Below are 18354 nucleotides of genomic sequence, written 5' to 3' on the forward strand. Positions count from 1 at the left end.
CAGATGTGGCTACAGATATGTAAAACCTGCAAGAAAAGATTTTTAAAGGTTCAGGTTTTAAAAAATCATTCTAATTCTATGAGAAAATGGAAGTCCAGACCACAGCTATAACAATAACGACAGGAACAATATTGTTGGAATCCCTTTCAGCTGATGAAATATATAAAAACATCGACAGCCGATCAAAACCCATGCTGTGTTAAAGAGCTCAAGCGTTTAACCCTTGTGCTGTGCTGAAAATCCTCTACTTAGGGGCCATTTACACGACAATGTTTTCAGCCAAAAACGGGAGACTTTTTATGCTTTTTGCCTGTTCGTTCACATGACAACGGCGTTTTGGGGACTGAAAACGCATATTTTTAAAACAAGTTTCAAAGTGCAAGTTTTTGAAAACGCCACCGTTCTCGTTTCCGTGTAAACACCCAATATTGTAGGTATGTATACATGTGCAGTACGTGTCAATTTTAAAGGCAAGCGTGAACAAACATACACAACAATGGCGGAGTACATGGTATTGTTGTTGCTGCTCAAGAGTTTGCTAACACCTCTTCAGCAAAGTGTGGATTTACTTCACCAATATTACAACCAACAGCGAAGACGCATCATATACATCATATAATCGTCACTTCCCTACAGGTACTGTTTACTAACAAGGTGACAGCGCCAACTACTGGCCTGGCACACGTAATACAGCGTTTTTGGCCGTTTTCGCGGACATGTTTAAACGCGAATCGTTTGGAAAGCATTGTCGTATATATGTGAAACCTTTTAAAAATGCAAGGGCAAATCTGTTCCATTTTTGACTACATCGTTGTCACGTAAACGTAGCCTTAATTTGGTGTTCCCAGTCAAAAATTACTGGCCTTTTAAAATTGCATGTAAATCACACTTTATGCTATATTGTCACCAAATCTTGGATTCAATCCTTTTGTCAACTTGTTTTCTTACAATTAGCACAGGTTTTGTATTTCTTTTTGGAGATGATAGATCATAGGCCTCATTCATGTGAATGTATGCACCTCAGTTTTTGAGTGAAAAAAGCATTATTTTGGGGTAATAAAAACTGAGATGCATAATCTCAGATCAATTAGACCTATGACCAATCAGTTTCAAAAAGAAACATGAAACCAGTGCTAATTTAAAGAAAACACGTTCATTAAAAACTTCTATCCAATATAATATCAAAGGAAATTCCTAAGCAATGTTTTGTACGCTGGTCACAAGTGTAACAAGGTGTGGAAAAAATCCACAAAACATACAAAAATCCTAAAAAAATTGTTATGCCCTGTGTGAGCAATGTCAGTACATTTTAGTCCAATGCCATAACATTAATAGAATGTCTTGATCAAAATAACTGGAGCACAACATTGGAGACAAAAAACTGTTCTATAATCAACAGAAATGTATCATCCATTGGGCCGGACACTAATATACTGTAGTTATTGTAGTAGTTATTAATGTAAATGGGTCTTTAGGTGTGAGAGATCCATCAATGTAGCAAATCTCAATGATCTTCCTGCGCTCTCCAGATCCATATGGCCCATCCATGTGATTTCACTAAGTGTCCTGAATGGAAACAGTGTTGCGCTTCATGTGCAAATAAATGGCAGAACTGTTCTAGTGGGGCAGTGGAGCACAAAGCTGTAAGTTTGAGACAGCAAGACGTAGGATTAATTAGCACTCGCAGTCTAACATGCTGATAATTAGCTTGTCTGCAGCGCATTCTGTTAAGACTGAGCCCCGACTGAAAGCCCTTGGGAAGCATGAGTCATTCCCTGCAGGAGGCTGAGGAAAACATCACTCGGGCCCCTTTTACATCGCTCATGCCATTATGAGGCTAAAGAGTGTGTTGCTAGTGGTAACAGCCCTTTTGATTAAATTACTTAGATGATGATATTATGAGAATTGATTTGACATTTCAAGTAAGCATGGAACTTCTTATTAAAAAATCTTCACGCACATAAAATAAAATCATTTCTGCGATTCAAAGTGGCACTAAATACAACATAAGGACGATGTGAAGAGTGTTCAGGTTGTTTTTTCCTGTGCAAATGGCCTTGATGGCTTTTGACTGAACATTTGATTATTTTATATCAAAATGAGGTAATAATAGCTGTTGATTCTTGAATATGAAAACACACAAACATCATTCAAACAGCTGTTTGAACTTAAATTAAAAGTGCCATTGCTTCCCACGTGAATGAAAAGTCATAATTTGGATTTCTTTAATGCCGCGGTTGTTTCTTCTAGACAGCAAATGGAGACTTTACTTTTTTCTTAGTGTTCAGATTTTACTTTAGAGTTTCAGAAGAGATCTCAACAATGGCTCTAACTGTTCAGATGTCAGATGTGCCAAGATATTGAGATTGAGACTTCTCAATATGAACTCAAACATTTATTTTAAAATCCTTCTTAAAAGACCAAATTATATGTCAGTAATTTTCTATTTTTTCCTCCTAGTAATTTAAGGACAAAGTTGATCTGGGAACTTACACAAAAATGCTTATTCTGTCATCATGTACTGACATTTGTGTTGTTTTAAAACCATATTTTTCTACTTTCTTTCATTCTCTGAGGATAAACAATAAATATTAAGTAATAAATATTAAGTCCATATGACAATTTTACTGAAGTTATTTGATGTGACTTGCAAGCAGACAACAATTTAAAGGGATAGTTCACTCAAAAATTTAAATTCTCATTTACTCACCCTCAAGTTGTTCAAAACTTGTATGAATTTATTTCAGCTGTTGAGAACAAAAATAAGACATTTTGAAGAATGCTGGAACCCCTGCAGATGGTGGTTGCCATGCTATGGGAGTCAATGGCTACATCAACTCATTCAGTACACACATTCTTCAAAATATCTTCCTTGCAGAACAAAGAAACGCACACAGGTTTGGAACAGGTTTTGAGTGAACTATCGCTTTAAGTCATTATTCACTGCTAATATTCTCATCTGCTGTAGCTGTCAAATCAAACATGACGGCAATGATGTCAATGCATTTGATCAAGCAATGCAAAAATCAATTGCAAGCATCAATTTCCAGTTTTCCAGATTAATATATTGTTTTCTGTGAATGATTAAGCAGAATGATTTTCACATAATTGTGAAGTAACTATTCTAGCCTATAAGACTGATTACACAAAAGTTTTATTCAGGATCATGTAGTGTGGGTTTTATGGCCTTATTTTAGCTACATTTTTTTCCCAAAACTTACTAACCACGCATAATATTTTTTTTCTAAAAAATGCAAACATGTACATCCATCTTGGTCACATATTATTGTAGCACAGTTTGTGCTGAATACAAAAAAATACATGTTGGTCAATAGTAGGTTATAAGTAGCTGAAATAAGCACAAATATCAGGGCATGTCAAAACATCTCAAGGGCCCCAAAATCACCTCAGACCCCAGAGGGTTAATCTATTTTAGAGCATTTTCAGACTTGGAATTAGAAAATATCTTCCAGTTTTTTATTCAAAAACTCACCTTTTGAAAAGAAAGTCATATGGATTAGGAAAAGCATGAGGTGAGTAAAAGCATTTCATATTTGGGTGAGCTATTCCTTTAAGTCTCGTGAGCTGTGAACGAGCCACCACTGAAAAATGCAATTTTCCCCTGGGTTCAGCATCTCTTTTTCTCTCTCTCTCTCTCACTCTCTTTTTAGCTGTTCAGGTTGTGTTAGCCACAGTGAAGTTCCCACAGTACCATTTCTAAGCCTTGTGTTCTTTTATTTTTGACAGACTTGTCAAAAAAAACCAAAATACTTGAATTTAGCTCTGAAAATTTGAGATGATGTCATGGAAAGAAAGATAATCAAAAATTTGAAGCATTTAGTTGCTAACGACTCTGTTTGTTTGTTTTTTCCCCATAGCCATACCAGTTTTCTTCCGATTTAAAACTGATAAAGCAATCATAATTTAACCTTATAGCCTCACACTGTGATTCATGTTGCTATAGCAACCATCATACGTGAGCACAGAGCAGATAGTGCTGATATCAAGAATAAATGGGTTTTTGTTTTGTTTTCTGTTTCTTTTATCGCTCACAGCCAGCTTTTTGTGCTTTGAAGCTTTACACTGATAGCAATTGATAAAATAATTGAGAACGGACAGTTGGCATTTTCACTTTTTGATAGGTGCTCTAACGTATTGATGACATATTGTCATGAATGTACTTCCTTTATTCTTCCACAATCACACAGAAAAAGCCTCTTTAAGAAAGCAAGGAATTGGTTGTTTGCCGAAATCATTAGAGGCCTCAAGCATTCGCTGATTGAATGTGAGAAAATGTTAATTGCATTGCTACACTTTCATTTTCAGGCAAAATTGTTTGTCAGGGAGCCATTCTCTCTCCGGGTCATGATCTAATCAAGTCAAAGTCAGCCGGCCCTATTTAGAAAGTCAACATCAGGTGGACATAAAGCACCAAGTAAGAGAGGTTTTAAAAAAATGAGAAGAGAGAGAGATTAAACAAGCAAGGACAAATTATGGTCTAAACTGCTCTCAGGAAATTGCTCAAATCACTGGACGACTTCTAAATACAGCCGCAGATAGCTGTCGTACAGGCTTATTGTTCTGGGCGCACATATGGTGCCACGCTCTAGTATTCCAGTCCACTAAACAATTTGTTTAGCTGCCAGCTGAAGCCCTGTTCACACTGACAGCAATTTTAGCAATGGAGGTTCATGTACTGTTGGTTGTGAAGTCACTTCTGCTGTAGGATGTCCTGATGTTATTTGTGGGCTTTTAAAGCTTTAGAAACGTGATCACAAATGAGATAAAAATAAGGTATCATTCTATTTTTTCTTGCAGCTAAAATTAACATTATGCAGAGTAATACCTTTCAAAGGCTCCCAATTTTCAAAGGCTCCCAGATTCTGGAAGATAAATTCTTCAAACAGTGGCACAAGAGGATGTGATGCTGGTCTTTCAAGAGTCACTCTCAACTAATCGGTCCATAAAGCCTATAAAAAAACAGTCTTCATGTATTTCACAACACTTCAGCATGCTATTCTTATTAAATGAGGGCCATTTTAAAGAATTTTTACCCAAGCAAAGTCTCTGAGAACTGACACATTCCACTTCTGGAAACTCCAGGAAGGTTGCAGTTCTGGAAAATGATGGAGCTGGAGACTAAATGGTTCCTGATGGTTTCTCACCTAGTTCTTCACATTAATTCTTAATTATTTTGCAGTTAACATGACTTTTCTTCTCCACCTGTTTTTTTCTGTCCGTGCTGACCCAATGAGCATTTCGCTGCCCAATGGTCATGTCTTAACTTTGCTAATTCTATTATTGCATTAGTATTGCATCCTTCTAATGGGCATTTAATAATTTGTTTTACTTTTATTCTTGAGTTCAATCTCTTTATTGGCTCATTTAATCTGTAAAAGAAAACCTGAAATAAGGAATTTCTGACTTTCAGCCTTCATGGACAATTATATATCACTTATAAATGATTAAATACAAAATCAATATTGGTTATTAAGATTGATTTGGTTTGGAATTGGTAAAATGTTCTTGGAGAAAAATATGACCAGAAAATCAACCTAATAATTCTGCACACACTGTAGAATTTAAATGACTGTTTTCTATTTAAATATATTATAAAATCAAATTTATTTCTGTGATGCAAAGCTAAATTTTCTCCAGTCTTCAGTGTCACATGATCCTTCAGAAATCATTATGATATGCTGATTTGGTGCACAAGAAACATGTCTTATTATTATTACTATTGAAAACAATTGTGCTGCTCAATATTTTTGTTGAAATCATAGACTATTTCATGAAGATTTTATTTAAAATAGATTTTTTTACAATGTTAAACACAATGTTTTTATAATGTTTGCATTCTTTCTGAATAAAATATTTTTTTCTTCAATAAATAAATAAATATATAAATCCTACTGACCCCAAACATTTGAACGGGAGTGTATATTTTATTCTATGTGAGAATATTATTTTCGGTTACTTTGTTGCTGCAAGTTGCTGTCAGTGTAAATAAGGAATTAAAGTAATTATTCACACAAAAACTGAGGTTCTGTCATCATTTACTCTTATGTTGTGAATAACTTTTTGTATGGAGCACAAAGGGATTCATTTAACATAAATTATCTAATTATGAAAGCAGCTGTGATCATTATTCACTTTGGAATGACATAACAGTGAGTAAATGATGACAGAACCTCCGTCTTAAAAATGCACTAACCCAAACATGGTTTTTAGCTTGCTTTAGTAAACACACAAGGAAAAAAAAGTAAATGGCTCTCAAGTAAATCATAGACATGCATAGGAAGTGGATAAAATAAACTACAGCATTCATTCTCGTCACATGCAAGAGAATGTGTGGCTTATTTCTGACAAGAAGCAGAAACAGATGCTCACTTCTGGCATGTTCACGGTCGCGTCTCTGACAACTCCGAAACAACAGTAGATTAATAAGCTACACGTTCCCAAACGAGCTACACAACCAAAGACCCTAAAGCCTTTTTGCTCACAGGATGCCGGTCTGTTTGTTAACATCTGCCAATGTCTGGACAGCTTGAAATGAATACAGATCCAGAGAACAGGAAACACTCAGTTGCCAGGAGACGTCACCAGAATGTTTTAGCAAATGCTGGAGAGGTGGTTCGAGGCCTGAGAGAGAGGAACCTGTTGACAGGAAGCACACACAACACAATGCAGAAATATCTGCAAGGTCTACTGTGCAGATGTCAGATTTTCTTTCTCGCATTAGCAGCTAGTTTTAAAATACACACAGCATGATGTTCAAAACACAAAAAAATGTGCGCTTGTGGGCTCATTCTGCCGTTGGCTTAAGAATTTGGCCCGTTTTAAATAACAAATAGACTTTAAATAGCCATAAATTGTTACTTGCTATTGCTAATCACAAGCATTTTTGAATTTTTGAGCATTTGATTAGACAAAAAGTTGTAGTGCAAGATGAGCCATCAATATATTTAGTCATTTTTCCAAGAAGAGAAAGACTTTACATTTCAAATGTGCATACATGCATACATGCTAAACGTTAATGTTGTCAATGTTTATTAGTAAATTAGTGTACCTCAGAACTGACAGGCTCTGGCTAAAGTTGGTAATCTTCCAGGTAACAAAAATATGTTCTATGAACATTTTGCTAATATTCCGTTAAGCATTATTTCTAAACATTATGAACATTCAAAACATCCAATTTTTTTATTGATTATGCAAATGTAAAGGGAACATTGTATTTTATAATTTTGCAAATATTACCAGAAGTAAGCTGTAAGCAGTATCATTTAAAAAAATGTTAGACAACCATCTAAAAAAACACTTCAGAAAAAAAAAGTTATATAAATAACATTAGTAACATTTTTAAAGACCAGATAACAATGAACGAACATTCTATTGACATTATTCTATTAACATTACTGGAAAAATGTTTGTGAAGTGACATTCAGCCAAGTATGGTGACCCATACTCGGAATTCGTGCTCTGCATTTAACCCATCCAACGTGCACACACACAGCAGTGAACACACACACACCGTGAACACACACCCGGAGCAGTGGGCAGCCATTTTATGCTGCAGCGCCCGGGGAGCAGTTGGGGGTTCGGTGCCTTGCTCAAGGGCACCTCAGTCGTGGTATTGAGGGTGGAGAGAGCGCTGGACATTCACTCCCCCCACCTACAATCCCTGCCGGCCCGAGACTCGAACCCGCAACCTTCGGATCACGAGTCCAACTCTCTAACCATTAGGCCACGACTTCCACACTTGCCAAAATGTTCTGAGGATGTTCCCTGTTTGTTGGGTATGATCTTTTGAAGTTTTTTTGAAGTACATTACGTGTACAATTAATACTTTATCTATGAATTTTCTTTCCTTTCCTTTTACCACTTACACAACAAAAACAAATGCAAATGCTGCACATTTGGTGTGGAATTGATGCTTTATCTCAGAGAATGATGGGAAATGTTTTCCTCTCACAAGCCTGTGTTTCATACATTGTCTTTTACACTTCAACAGCTAATGACACAACACAGCAGGAAATTGTTGGATGGCTACTTGACACTCGGTGTACCATGCTTTATTCTTTTCTATTGTGTTTTCGGAGAAAGAGGGCCAACACAATGCTGCCATCCAGCTCTCCACACTGTTATATGTACTCAACAGCCTTACAGACAGCGTTGCTCTAATATAAAGGTCAGTACAAGCAAGCTTTTGGTGTCTCTGAAGTGGTTTTGATGTAACTGAAACCAAGAATAGTGTTTGAAAAAGAAAATCTGTGCAGCTGTTTTCATATGTAAATAAGTTGATGCCACAATAATGGTAAATTTGCCATTGTCAATAAAAGCCAAAAAATGTTTTTTGCAGTCATACTATACAAGAACCATCTTCAGCTCCCCAAAGGACCTTTTAGAAATAATCTTTCTACACTATCACTGGTTTACACTGGTTTGTGCATTGTAAAGATTCCATTGGTGTTTAAGGTTTCTTATGGAACTACAGATGCCAATACAGAGTGATATGAACAAAGCTGTTTCTTACTTTTTTAGTAAGAAGCCACATAATGCATGTGCATATTTTCAATGAACTTTGTTGGGACAGTTTAATGGGGGCCTCTAGTGGATGCATTACTCATATCTTCTATATTTCCAAAGATTTGTCTAAGGATCCTTCATTTTAACACCATCTAGAATTTAACTCAATATCATTTAGAGTCATTTAATCAATCAGACCACCATACATTATTCATTACTGACAGTTTGCTGAACACCCAGCGCTTAAAGCACTGCTGATATAATTAGTTGGATTGATTATCTTCTGCATTATAAGGTGTCTTGAGCTGTCACCTCACATTCTATTTAATTTCACACTATAGTACTAATTGTGGTTGAATATACCTTTCACACTACAAAAACAATAAAACAATAATATATAGGTTTTTTACACAGCACATTTAAAAATGAAAAATAAACAAATAACCCTATTATTCACAATGCTGATTCTCATAATTAAAAATACTGTAATCCAATACATATATTTATGCTGGTCGAATATATTTTAACCAGCATAAATTTCACAATGGCATAAACAATAATATACAGTTTGCTTCTTTTTTTTTCTTCTTTTTTTTATGTAAATTTAAGGGGGAAATAATGTTATAAAAATTCCAATAAAGAAGTCTTTGTTGTCTTTAAGCAAAATGCATTTCTTATTTCTATCTTTTGAATTTGGGATGAAATGTCACCTGGACTTGTTCCTGACAGATTTTGAGAGGTTCACCCAACTACGGTTTTCCACATAAACCTCTCCCACCTGCGGGACATTACTGATTTTGACACATGAATTACCGATCGACTCTTGTTTCCTGAGATGAATACTGATGCAGACATGTTTTTGTACTCTCCAGAGACACTCTGAAGTGCACACGCTGAGGTCCGCCTATCTGATAGTGGAGAGCTGTGCTTTGAAGGAAGGCCATTGTTGAGCAGCACCTCTCAGCGTGCATTACATAAATGTGGGGCTGTTACTGAGGGCAGGCGAGTGTTTAGCATCAGAGGCAGTAATGTGGGGGTGTGTGAGGGCCACTTCACCTGAACTAGACTGCTCTGATTGGCCTTCACATAAGAGCTTGACAGAGGTTTCCACACAGAGGAGGGCCAGTGAAGGCATCAGGGCTCTTCAGTGTCAGTAATGCTTTGTGTGTGTGTGTGTGTGTGTGTGTGTGTGTGTGTGTGTGTGTGTGTGTGTGTGTGTGTTTGTGAGACAGAAAATGCATTGGCACTTGTTTTATTTATGCACTACATCTTTACTATGTACTTTGAATGGTTTGGCAGATATTATTAATTTATTAATTTAAATTAAATAGCACTAAAATGCTATTTACTCCAAAAACTATGCTATCATTTTATGAAATAAAGAAAAGTAATTCAGGGGGGGGGGGGGGGGGACTATAAAACACTAGAGCTGTTTCTAAACCATCTCTAAACTTTGTTTTAATTGGCAATCAATAATAAAAGCTAACTCCAGGAAATCTTTAGAAAAGAAACCTAAGCCAGTTTAATCCAGTAATTAGGCATCACAGCTGCCAAAGGCACATGAATATAGTGAATCTATGTGTATATTTTGCCATTATGATGTCATAATAATCACAAATTATGATGCATTTATGTCAAGAAATTCTTTGAAATGTATGCTAATATTGTCCCAAACCCCACCCAAACATCGAAAGGGACTGTATGTCATTGTCAACACTCAAAAAATAGTTCAATCTTACTGACAATTGACTATTTTACTTAAAATTGGTGTATGTATGTTTTGTTACAGTATTGTGCTGTAATCCTACCAATATTTATACAAAACTCTATTTGAAATAATTTAAATCAAGTCTCCATCTCAGGTTACTGTTGAATGTTGCCTTAGAAGGCAGCTGCCTATGTATGAAGACAAGACCGATCACAATTCAATATTCAAATAGATACACTCTAAAAAAAATGGTGCTATATAGCACTAAAAGTGGTTCTTGGCTTGTAATCATAGGGGAACCACTTTTGGTGCTATATAGCACCATATCTTGAAAGGTGCTATACAGCACCTTTGTCAAATGGTGCTATGTAGAACCATAAGAGGTGCCATATTGCATTGTATTTCTTCAACAAAAATGGTGCTAAACAGCACCAACAGTGGTTCTTTGGCTCGTAAAGAACCTTTAAAGGGGCTTAACAGGTTCTTTGTACAGCAGTGGTGCTACATAGCACCTTAATCACCCCAAAGAACCACTAAAGAACTGCTGAAGAACCATACAGGAGCTTAACAGGTTCTAGTGGTGCAATATAGCCCCTCAGTCATGCCAAAGAACTGGTGAAGAACCGCTAAAGAACCACTGAAGCACCAAGATGTGGTGCTATACAGCACCAAAAGTGGTTCCCCTATGATTACGATCCAAAGAACCACTTTTAGTGCTATATAGCAACATTTTTTAGTGTGAATAGGAAAGATGAGTGTTCTACTCAAAACTAAGGATTCTAAAAATTGGTTTTTGCAGCGATGCCATAAAATAACCATGTGGTTAAAAAAAATCAAAAAAATCTTTTTTCCCACTATAAAGAACATGTTGTGCAATGTAAAGGTTCCATGGATGTTAAAGGTTCTTTGTGGAACGACAGATTCCGAAGAACCTTTATTTTTAAGAGTGTATCAATGCTCTATGAAAGCTTACAGTTTACAAATGCACCCAAAGCTAACATTATCCGCCAAACAGTTTGAATAAAGTCTGTATGTTAAACGGGCTGAATCAATAGCAAAAGTTCAATACTTAATGTCAGGGCTTTAGAACAAACCCTAAGCAGAATGTTTGAGGAATATCAATACAGAGCTGCCATGCAAGCGTTGCGATAATCTCTTCAGCGTTCCATTCCAGAGCTGCCCCACATCTGTAATCCGTACATCATAAGACAGCATCAGACAGCGAGTGCAGTTTGTATTGTGTGGGCTGTCACACATGGAAATGGAAGACCACCAGTGTCTTGTTCCTGGTTGGTCTCGAGATGCTTAGCCATTTAACAAAGCCTAATTACAGAGACGGTCTCCTTGGAGCACCATGTTCATTGGCACAGGTGAAAGAGCTCCTCTCCTCTCTCCAGCTCCTTGATCGGCCTATTTAATCGTGATTTTAGCTGCAACCTTCACTTTAGCACACCAGATCTTTACCCATTACGCAACCCCCACACTATGGAGGTGGCAATGAAACCATTAGTGACCCAGCTGGAGTGATAAGATTGCTGTTAGATTCATCTAGCCTGCATTACTTGTCATGCATGAAATGTTCATTTGGTCCAATGAATTGCTGTGACACAAATAGAGACCAACTTTGGACTCACCTTTGAGATGTGCGTTTGTACTTCTGCCTGTAAGACAAAAAAATGGAAGCACATTAGCTTGCAGCCATAATGAGCACATGCCATGAGAGAAAGTAGTTTTACGTATGTAAAGGACAGGCCTGACAAGAACAGCATGCTCTGTTTCCAGTGTGAACAAAGCCAGGATCTCAAGGAATTCTCACTTTCCCGCTGCAGTGAATTAGTCATCGTATGAAGCTGCTGTTATCTGATGCGATTTAGAATTAAAATCTAGAGCTCTCGCTGAGCATAGACGCATTGGAACATATTGTAAATCATTAGCTAATATATTTCATTATATATTAAACCGCCTACATAATTCATTTTGATTTTGATTGTGTTTATTCCAATTAGGAGTTTCTAGGGAACAACAACCGTGGCCTCTATACTGAGCAGAAGGGCCATTTCAACACATCCCAAAATGACATTGTCCACCTCAGATGGGATGAATGGAAGAACGCGATCAGTCTATAGGGATAGATGGAGCTCACCAAAGAGTCTTGGATGAGCTTTGCAGGGAGGTGATGGAGCTAGACTGGTTTAAATCCAGGGATCAGCCATTCAGTGACTTCCACAAATTTCCTTCTGTTGTAGGTCATAATGTCTGATTAAATTGCCCTCTGCTTCTCAGCACAAATGCATTTAACATCAGACTGAAGGTTATGTTTTAGCAGCGACCAGAACAACAGAAGGTAATTTTTACGCTGGAAAATGAATGTATTGCCGTAACAAAAATAAATTAATATTGTACATCATTCATACTGAATAAAGTTGCTGTTTTGAATATAAACCAGGGTAAATATTAACTAAAACCAGGGGGGAAAAAACTTTAACTGAACAACTGAATTAAAAATAAATAAATAAAAATTATAAACATTAACTGAATAAAATTATACATAAAAAAATCAAGCTTATTTCAGCTAGTTGTCAAAGCAACATATACAATTACATAAAAATAAATTAAAAATAAAACATAAAACTATATATATATATATTTTTTAAATGAATACAAATTACAAAATTACAAAAACTGTCAAATTAAAATGGCATTATATAAAATATATAAACATAAAATCTAATTTAAAATATTTTTTAAAAATTAAAACAGTACATCAATAATACTAAAATAGCATTTAAGTTTGATTCATTGTTAAAAAAATAAGTTGAAATGCTTAAATTGCACATCAACTAACAGTAAGAGCAAGGGTATATCCTTTTATTTCTGTTTGTAGTATAAAGTGTGATAAATTATCTATTATTATTTATTGTGGCTGAAAACTGAGTTGGAATTTTTAGTTATCTTAAAATTGTGTTAAACTGACCTTAAAGTAGTGTTGTTAACTACAACTGTAGTAAATACCGAGTTTGTGGTGAAATGCAATGTTCGAGGTGCGCATTAAAAATTAAATCCACAAATGACGTTGGGATTGTTAAAGTTTCTCCGCAAAATGACCCAATCCAAACACCGCAGAACCTCAACACTACAACTCATATGAATGCATTAAGCAAAACTGACAGCAGAAGCAAGTATGTGAACAACAACAGTGCTTGATTAGGCTTGACAGTCTCATTAGTATTACATTCACACACTTGCTGCCCCAAGAGTCAAGATTCCCCCACTTCCAGCATCACAGCGTACAGTGAACACAACCACACCGCTCTGCAGTGCAGGAATCAAACCGAGTGCTGCCGACGAAAGAGTAGGAAACAAGAAGCACTTACATTCCCTTCAGCCTAATCCACATCTTCTCCGTCTGGTCACACTTGGAGTACTTCAAAGAGTTCTCCAGTCCGTCCGTGTCGTTGGCCAGAGCATCCATGGTTTGCATGAACGCGCGAGCGTGTGGAGTGATCTAAGATGCAGAGGGATACGCAGGTATGCGATTCAACACGTGTAGCGCAGAGATCCTGGTCTTCAAAGCATCTCCGGCAGTTCGAGCGACACACGTCTCCCAGAGGGTCCTGCTCGCAGCTCCAGAGCGCATCAGTCCGTTGGAGTGAGTGTCAGCGCGCAGACCTGTCTCTCCGCTACGCACTGAGGGAACGCTGTCACACACACACACACACACGCACGTCAAACAAATGTTTCTCTCTCTCTCTCTCTCTCTCTCTCTCTGTCGCTTGCTCTTGCTCTCCCACTGACCGGAAAAGCAGCGCTGTGCTTGAAAATTTCACCCTGTTGTTCTCAGCCTCTCAGTCTGCGCTGCCTCCTTATGGCATCTGTAATCTCGCGCATTTATACAAACACGCACACACACCTCAAGTACCGAAACGGGCACCTGTGTCGATGGAGTCCGTTGGCTGGAGACGGAACGGCGCAGGCAGAGCAACGCTTTCCCCCTCCTCTTCCTCACCAGAGAGAATCATCCCCTCACATCCTCTCCAGCATCATCATCATCATCCGGCTGAGATTCACCTGCCTTCCCCCGACAGAAGAGGCCATCGCGAAGCCCTCGTATTTTAGCGCGCCTTCCTTCCCGTTGGCCAGCTGAGCGATAAGCTCCCCCGGCGGCATCTCCTGGTCCCGAGTTGGCGTTTTAATGAAATTAACCTGCGCGCGCTATCGTCCCGCACTGGTCTCGCGCCCGACAGCCTAGTTTCAACGCGCTCTAATCCCCTCATTCCAGCGCAGCTGCAAGAATCAGCGTGCTGATAAAAATTTCATGATTGTTTGTGAAGTACAAAAGGGCTGATTAGGCAGGCACACACTCAGAGAGACCGTGAAGGGTTTCGGAGGAGAATAAAATCAAGAGCACCTTGCCTAATATAGCAGCACCCCTATATCTCGTTTCTGTAAATAAGAAAGGAATTGTGGGATTTGTTGGTGCTGTTGCAGCCAGGCATGGCTGATTTTCATTCATTAGGGGGAAGGGCACATCATCTCCTGCCTACGGAGCATCCGCAGCATGAATAGACTGAATCCTAATGATCCCTTCTTCGGGGTTACCGGTCTATTGCATTACACTCTATAATGTAAAACAACTTAAACCATTCCAGCATTAGCATAGGAACAAAAATTTACCCCCCACCCCCCATTAGCTCATTTCATCACATAGGAATTGCTTATGGAATGAGCATATTCTGATTCCTTTTTTTATTTCACACAAAGGTGGTTCAGACAGTTGCCATGCCACAACAAGATAAAATTATATTAGGTGGAAAAATAGTCTCTTGTCTCGGTTTTATTTTCTGTTTAATGAGAAAGCATGTTTGTTGACTGCTGGAAGGTTGATTTAGCTGTTTGTTTCATATAAAGCAGTTCTGATAAATGGAAATGCATAAAATGGGACACTTGTGTGTGTAAATAAAACATTCATATTCACTTTCGGCACTAAAATGGTGATTGATGAAAGGCGTTGCCATGGAAACACACACTGCCATACAAATGGCTTTGGAGGGAATGATTACGGCTGAGAAAGAATGACTTGAAGGTCTCATGGAGAGACAGACGCACAGACAGACAAACCTAGACAGAAAAGAGCAGCAACAAAGCCCCCAAATAACAACAGTGCTAGGTTATCTATAGAGGTCCACTTATCCCGTATGATTGTCGTTATGATGACGGAGATAATTGACTCAAACGAGCAAGTAGGACAAGAGTAAGAAGGTGCAGTTTGATTCTGCACATCAGGGAAGCTTTTGTGCTCGTCTGCTAGCGAACGATCAGTAAAGATTGTTCAGACATGTGCGGTATGATCACCTATAAGAGGTTGTGGTTGTGACAAACACTTCCAGGACCTCCTGGCATGTCGTACACTGTGATTTGTGAAGTCAGAGGAGTGTCAACAGTTAGATGGTGCACAGAACTCCATTAACCAAACATAATGGCTCTGCTCCAATACCTAGCAAGCTGCCTACTGCCTTTTAAGGCAGCATTCTAACTGACATGAAACCTCATAAGTGATTGATTTGGAACGCTCTACATATGAAGCAATTCTGTTATATTCTGTTCTGCAAAGTATTGTTGGATTGTCTTTCTGCAAAGGATGCATGGGATGCTGCCTTATAATTTGGCCAATAAAAGGCATTTTAAGAGACAGCATAATCTTGCTGCCAATGAAGACCTGTCAGGAACATAACCACTGTTTTGATGAACTCTTGTGTTTCAGAGATCATCACTCTTTCATTCATGGCTTTATTCTGTGGCAGAAGCACACATCTGATACGGGGGTGGATGCAGGTCACGTGTTCATGCATGTAAACAGCCATCACTCAAGTGTCTTAATAGCTGCAGCATTATCTGAAACGCTAAACCTTCACTTTTATACAATGACGAGCTCCAGGCTTCAGAATAATAGAGTGAATCTCACAAAACCTGTCCAGCTCATATTTCATCTCTAGATCAAAATAAATGAAAAATAAAGTATTTCATGTGTAGAAGAAACCGATTTTTAGGTATTGTTTAACAACAAAACAAAACATTGCATTGCACTAAGGAGAATAAATATATATATATATATATATATATATATATATATATATATATATATATATATATATATATAAAAACATAATAACAATTTGAGGGCAAAATGCTTAATTTGTCATTAAAATAATGAGATAAGGAAATAATCATAATGTTACTACCAGTGTTGTTTTAGGATTGAGATAATATTATAGTTTGAAATATTATATGAATATTAATAAAACTATAATATTAATACTTTAATATAATAAGAATAGTTTTTATTCTTAAATTTTTGTATTATTATTTTATTTATTGTTTAATAAAGTTTTAGTAATATTGTTGTGCAGTTTTTAAAATGTATATATTTTTTGTCTATGTAATTTCCAATTTTAATTTTAATTTCAGTTTTAGTGTTTGTTATTTTAGAACATCAAGTTAAACTAAATGAAAATGAGAAATGCTGCCCTGGCAAATAACTGAAATAAAATTAAAATAGTTTTTAATATATTATTTAATTACAGTTAAATTTTATTTAATTTCAAAATGATTTTTTTTTATGGTTTTAGTTTTAGTGAACTATAATAAATCCGGATCTTACAATAGGGTACACTTATGCAAAATATTTTTTTTTTTTTTTTTTTTTTTTTTACCCTATGAATTCTGGGGTGAAATAAGGTTTGGGGATGTTGTAATTCACCAAAATTCACCCAATGACACTGATTTGTCATATACAAACGTCTGTTTTTAATCTTGACAGCTCTGTTCATGGACGGACGTGCAGCTTTGACGTCAGAGAACAATCATCATCAGGCAGGCAGGTTATTGTTATAATGGGAGAGTGGGTGTTTCCTTTTGGTTGGGCCTCTTAATTAAATTGAGTTTTAAAAGCCAAAAGCTTAGACAATGTTTATCTCCACACAGAGACAGCATGACATATGCTTTATAACACATTTGACACTTTAAATACATGGGCGGCTAATGTTTAATTCAAATAACTCCTGACAAGCTTGGCTTTTACTTACTTATGACAGCTTAAAACTAAAAATGCATTAGATTTCTTCAGACATGATGAGTTTGTATACATGTGACAAAGAAAATGTGACATATGAATGCAATCTTTGAATGATGTGAACACTGAATGACACTTTCCTGCACTGAAAATACAGTTTTTATTTATTTTATCAGTCATTTTAATTACTGGTTTTATTCAATTTGAAAGGAAAACAAAGTAAGCTTGCTATAAGAATGTGACACATCGCCAGATTCAAACCCACATTAAGTCTTATTTTAAATCAAAACTATCAAGTTAATTTTTATTAACTAGCTTATACATTTTTTTGTTTGTTTAATGATATAAAAGTTTTAATTTGTAACCGATGGAAAACATATTTAATTTAATAAAATAACATGTTAGACGTTTATATAAAACATACTGTACATCTTTTGTTACTTTTTTAATTATTATTATATTTCAGCCTAATTCAATTTAACAGCAAACTATATTGAAAATCAGTGTTGCTATTTTTAACTAAAATTGAACTATTTCAATTATTTTGTTGATGATTGAAATAGCTGAAATAAAATAAAATATTAATAAGTTGAACATAAAACTTAAAACATTAACAAGAAAAAATCGGCAAATTACTGAAATAATCTGAAGTTGAAGTACTAAAGAAAATAGAAATATAAAACATTTATAAAATTATCAAAAAGACAAGCACATAACAAAATTACTAAAACTTAATCTAAAATAAAAAATAAAAAAATACTAATCAGCCACTAAAATAAATACAATAATATAAATAATACTAAAATAATGCTCCAGTTCACTCCAGTAGTGTTCTGCAAACCTTAGCAACAGTAACCAAGGGGCGGAGCTTAGCAAAGGGTCAATTATGGACTATGGCAAAGGGACTGTGACCTTCCTAATGGTTCAGTTAATAGATATTTAGGTTAATGTCTTATCAATCTTTAAATCCATTTCCCAATTACGGTTTACATTACAAAAGGTTTGTCCCCAGCTCTGAAAAGATCAGAGGATAATTATGGATCCATTATGT

General features: G+C 36.4%; 1 protein-coding gene across 1 annotated transcript in view; it reads right to left on the reverse strand.

Annotated features, from left to right (window-relative positions):
- The window catches only part of LOC306876260 (dual specificity calcium/calmodulin-dependent 3',5'-cyclic nucleotide phosphodiesterase 1A-like), a 61408-nt gene extending 47311 nt beyond the window's left edge, over positions 1 to 14097 (reverse strand). Inside the window, exons 1-2 of the mRNA XM_079427282.1 lie at positions 13609 to 14097; positions 11869 to 11895 (exon numbers count right to left, since the gene is read on the reverse strand). Coding sequence (XP_079283408.1) covers positions 11869 to 11895; positions 13609 to 13715 — 134 coding nt within the window. The 5' untranslated portion in view covers positions 13716 to 14097. The remainder of the gene's footprint in view (positions 1 to 11868; positions 11896 to 13608) is intronic.
- Positions 14098 to 18354: the final 4257 nt, after the last annotated feature.

Source organism: Barbus barbus (genome assembly GCF_936440315.1).
Source record: "Barbus barbus genome assembly, chromosome: 10".
NCBI classification, from domain to species: domain Eukaryota; kingdom Metazoa; phylum Chordata; class Actinopteri; order Cypriniformes; family Cyprinidae; genus Barbus; species Barbus barbus.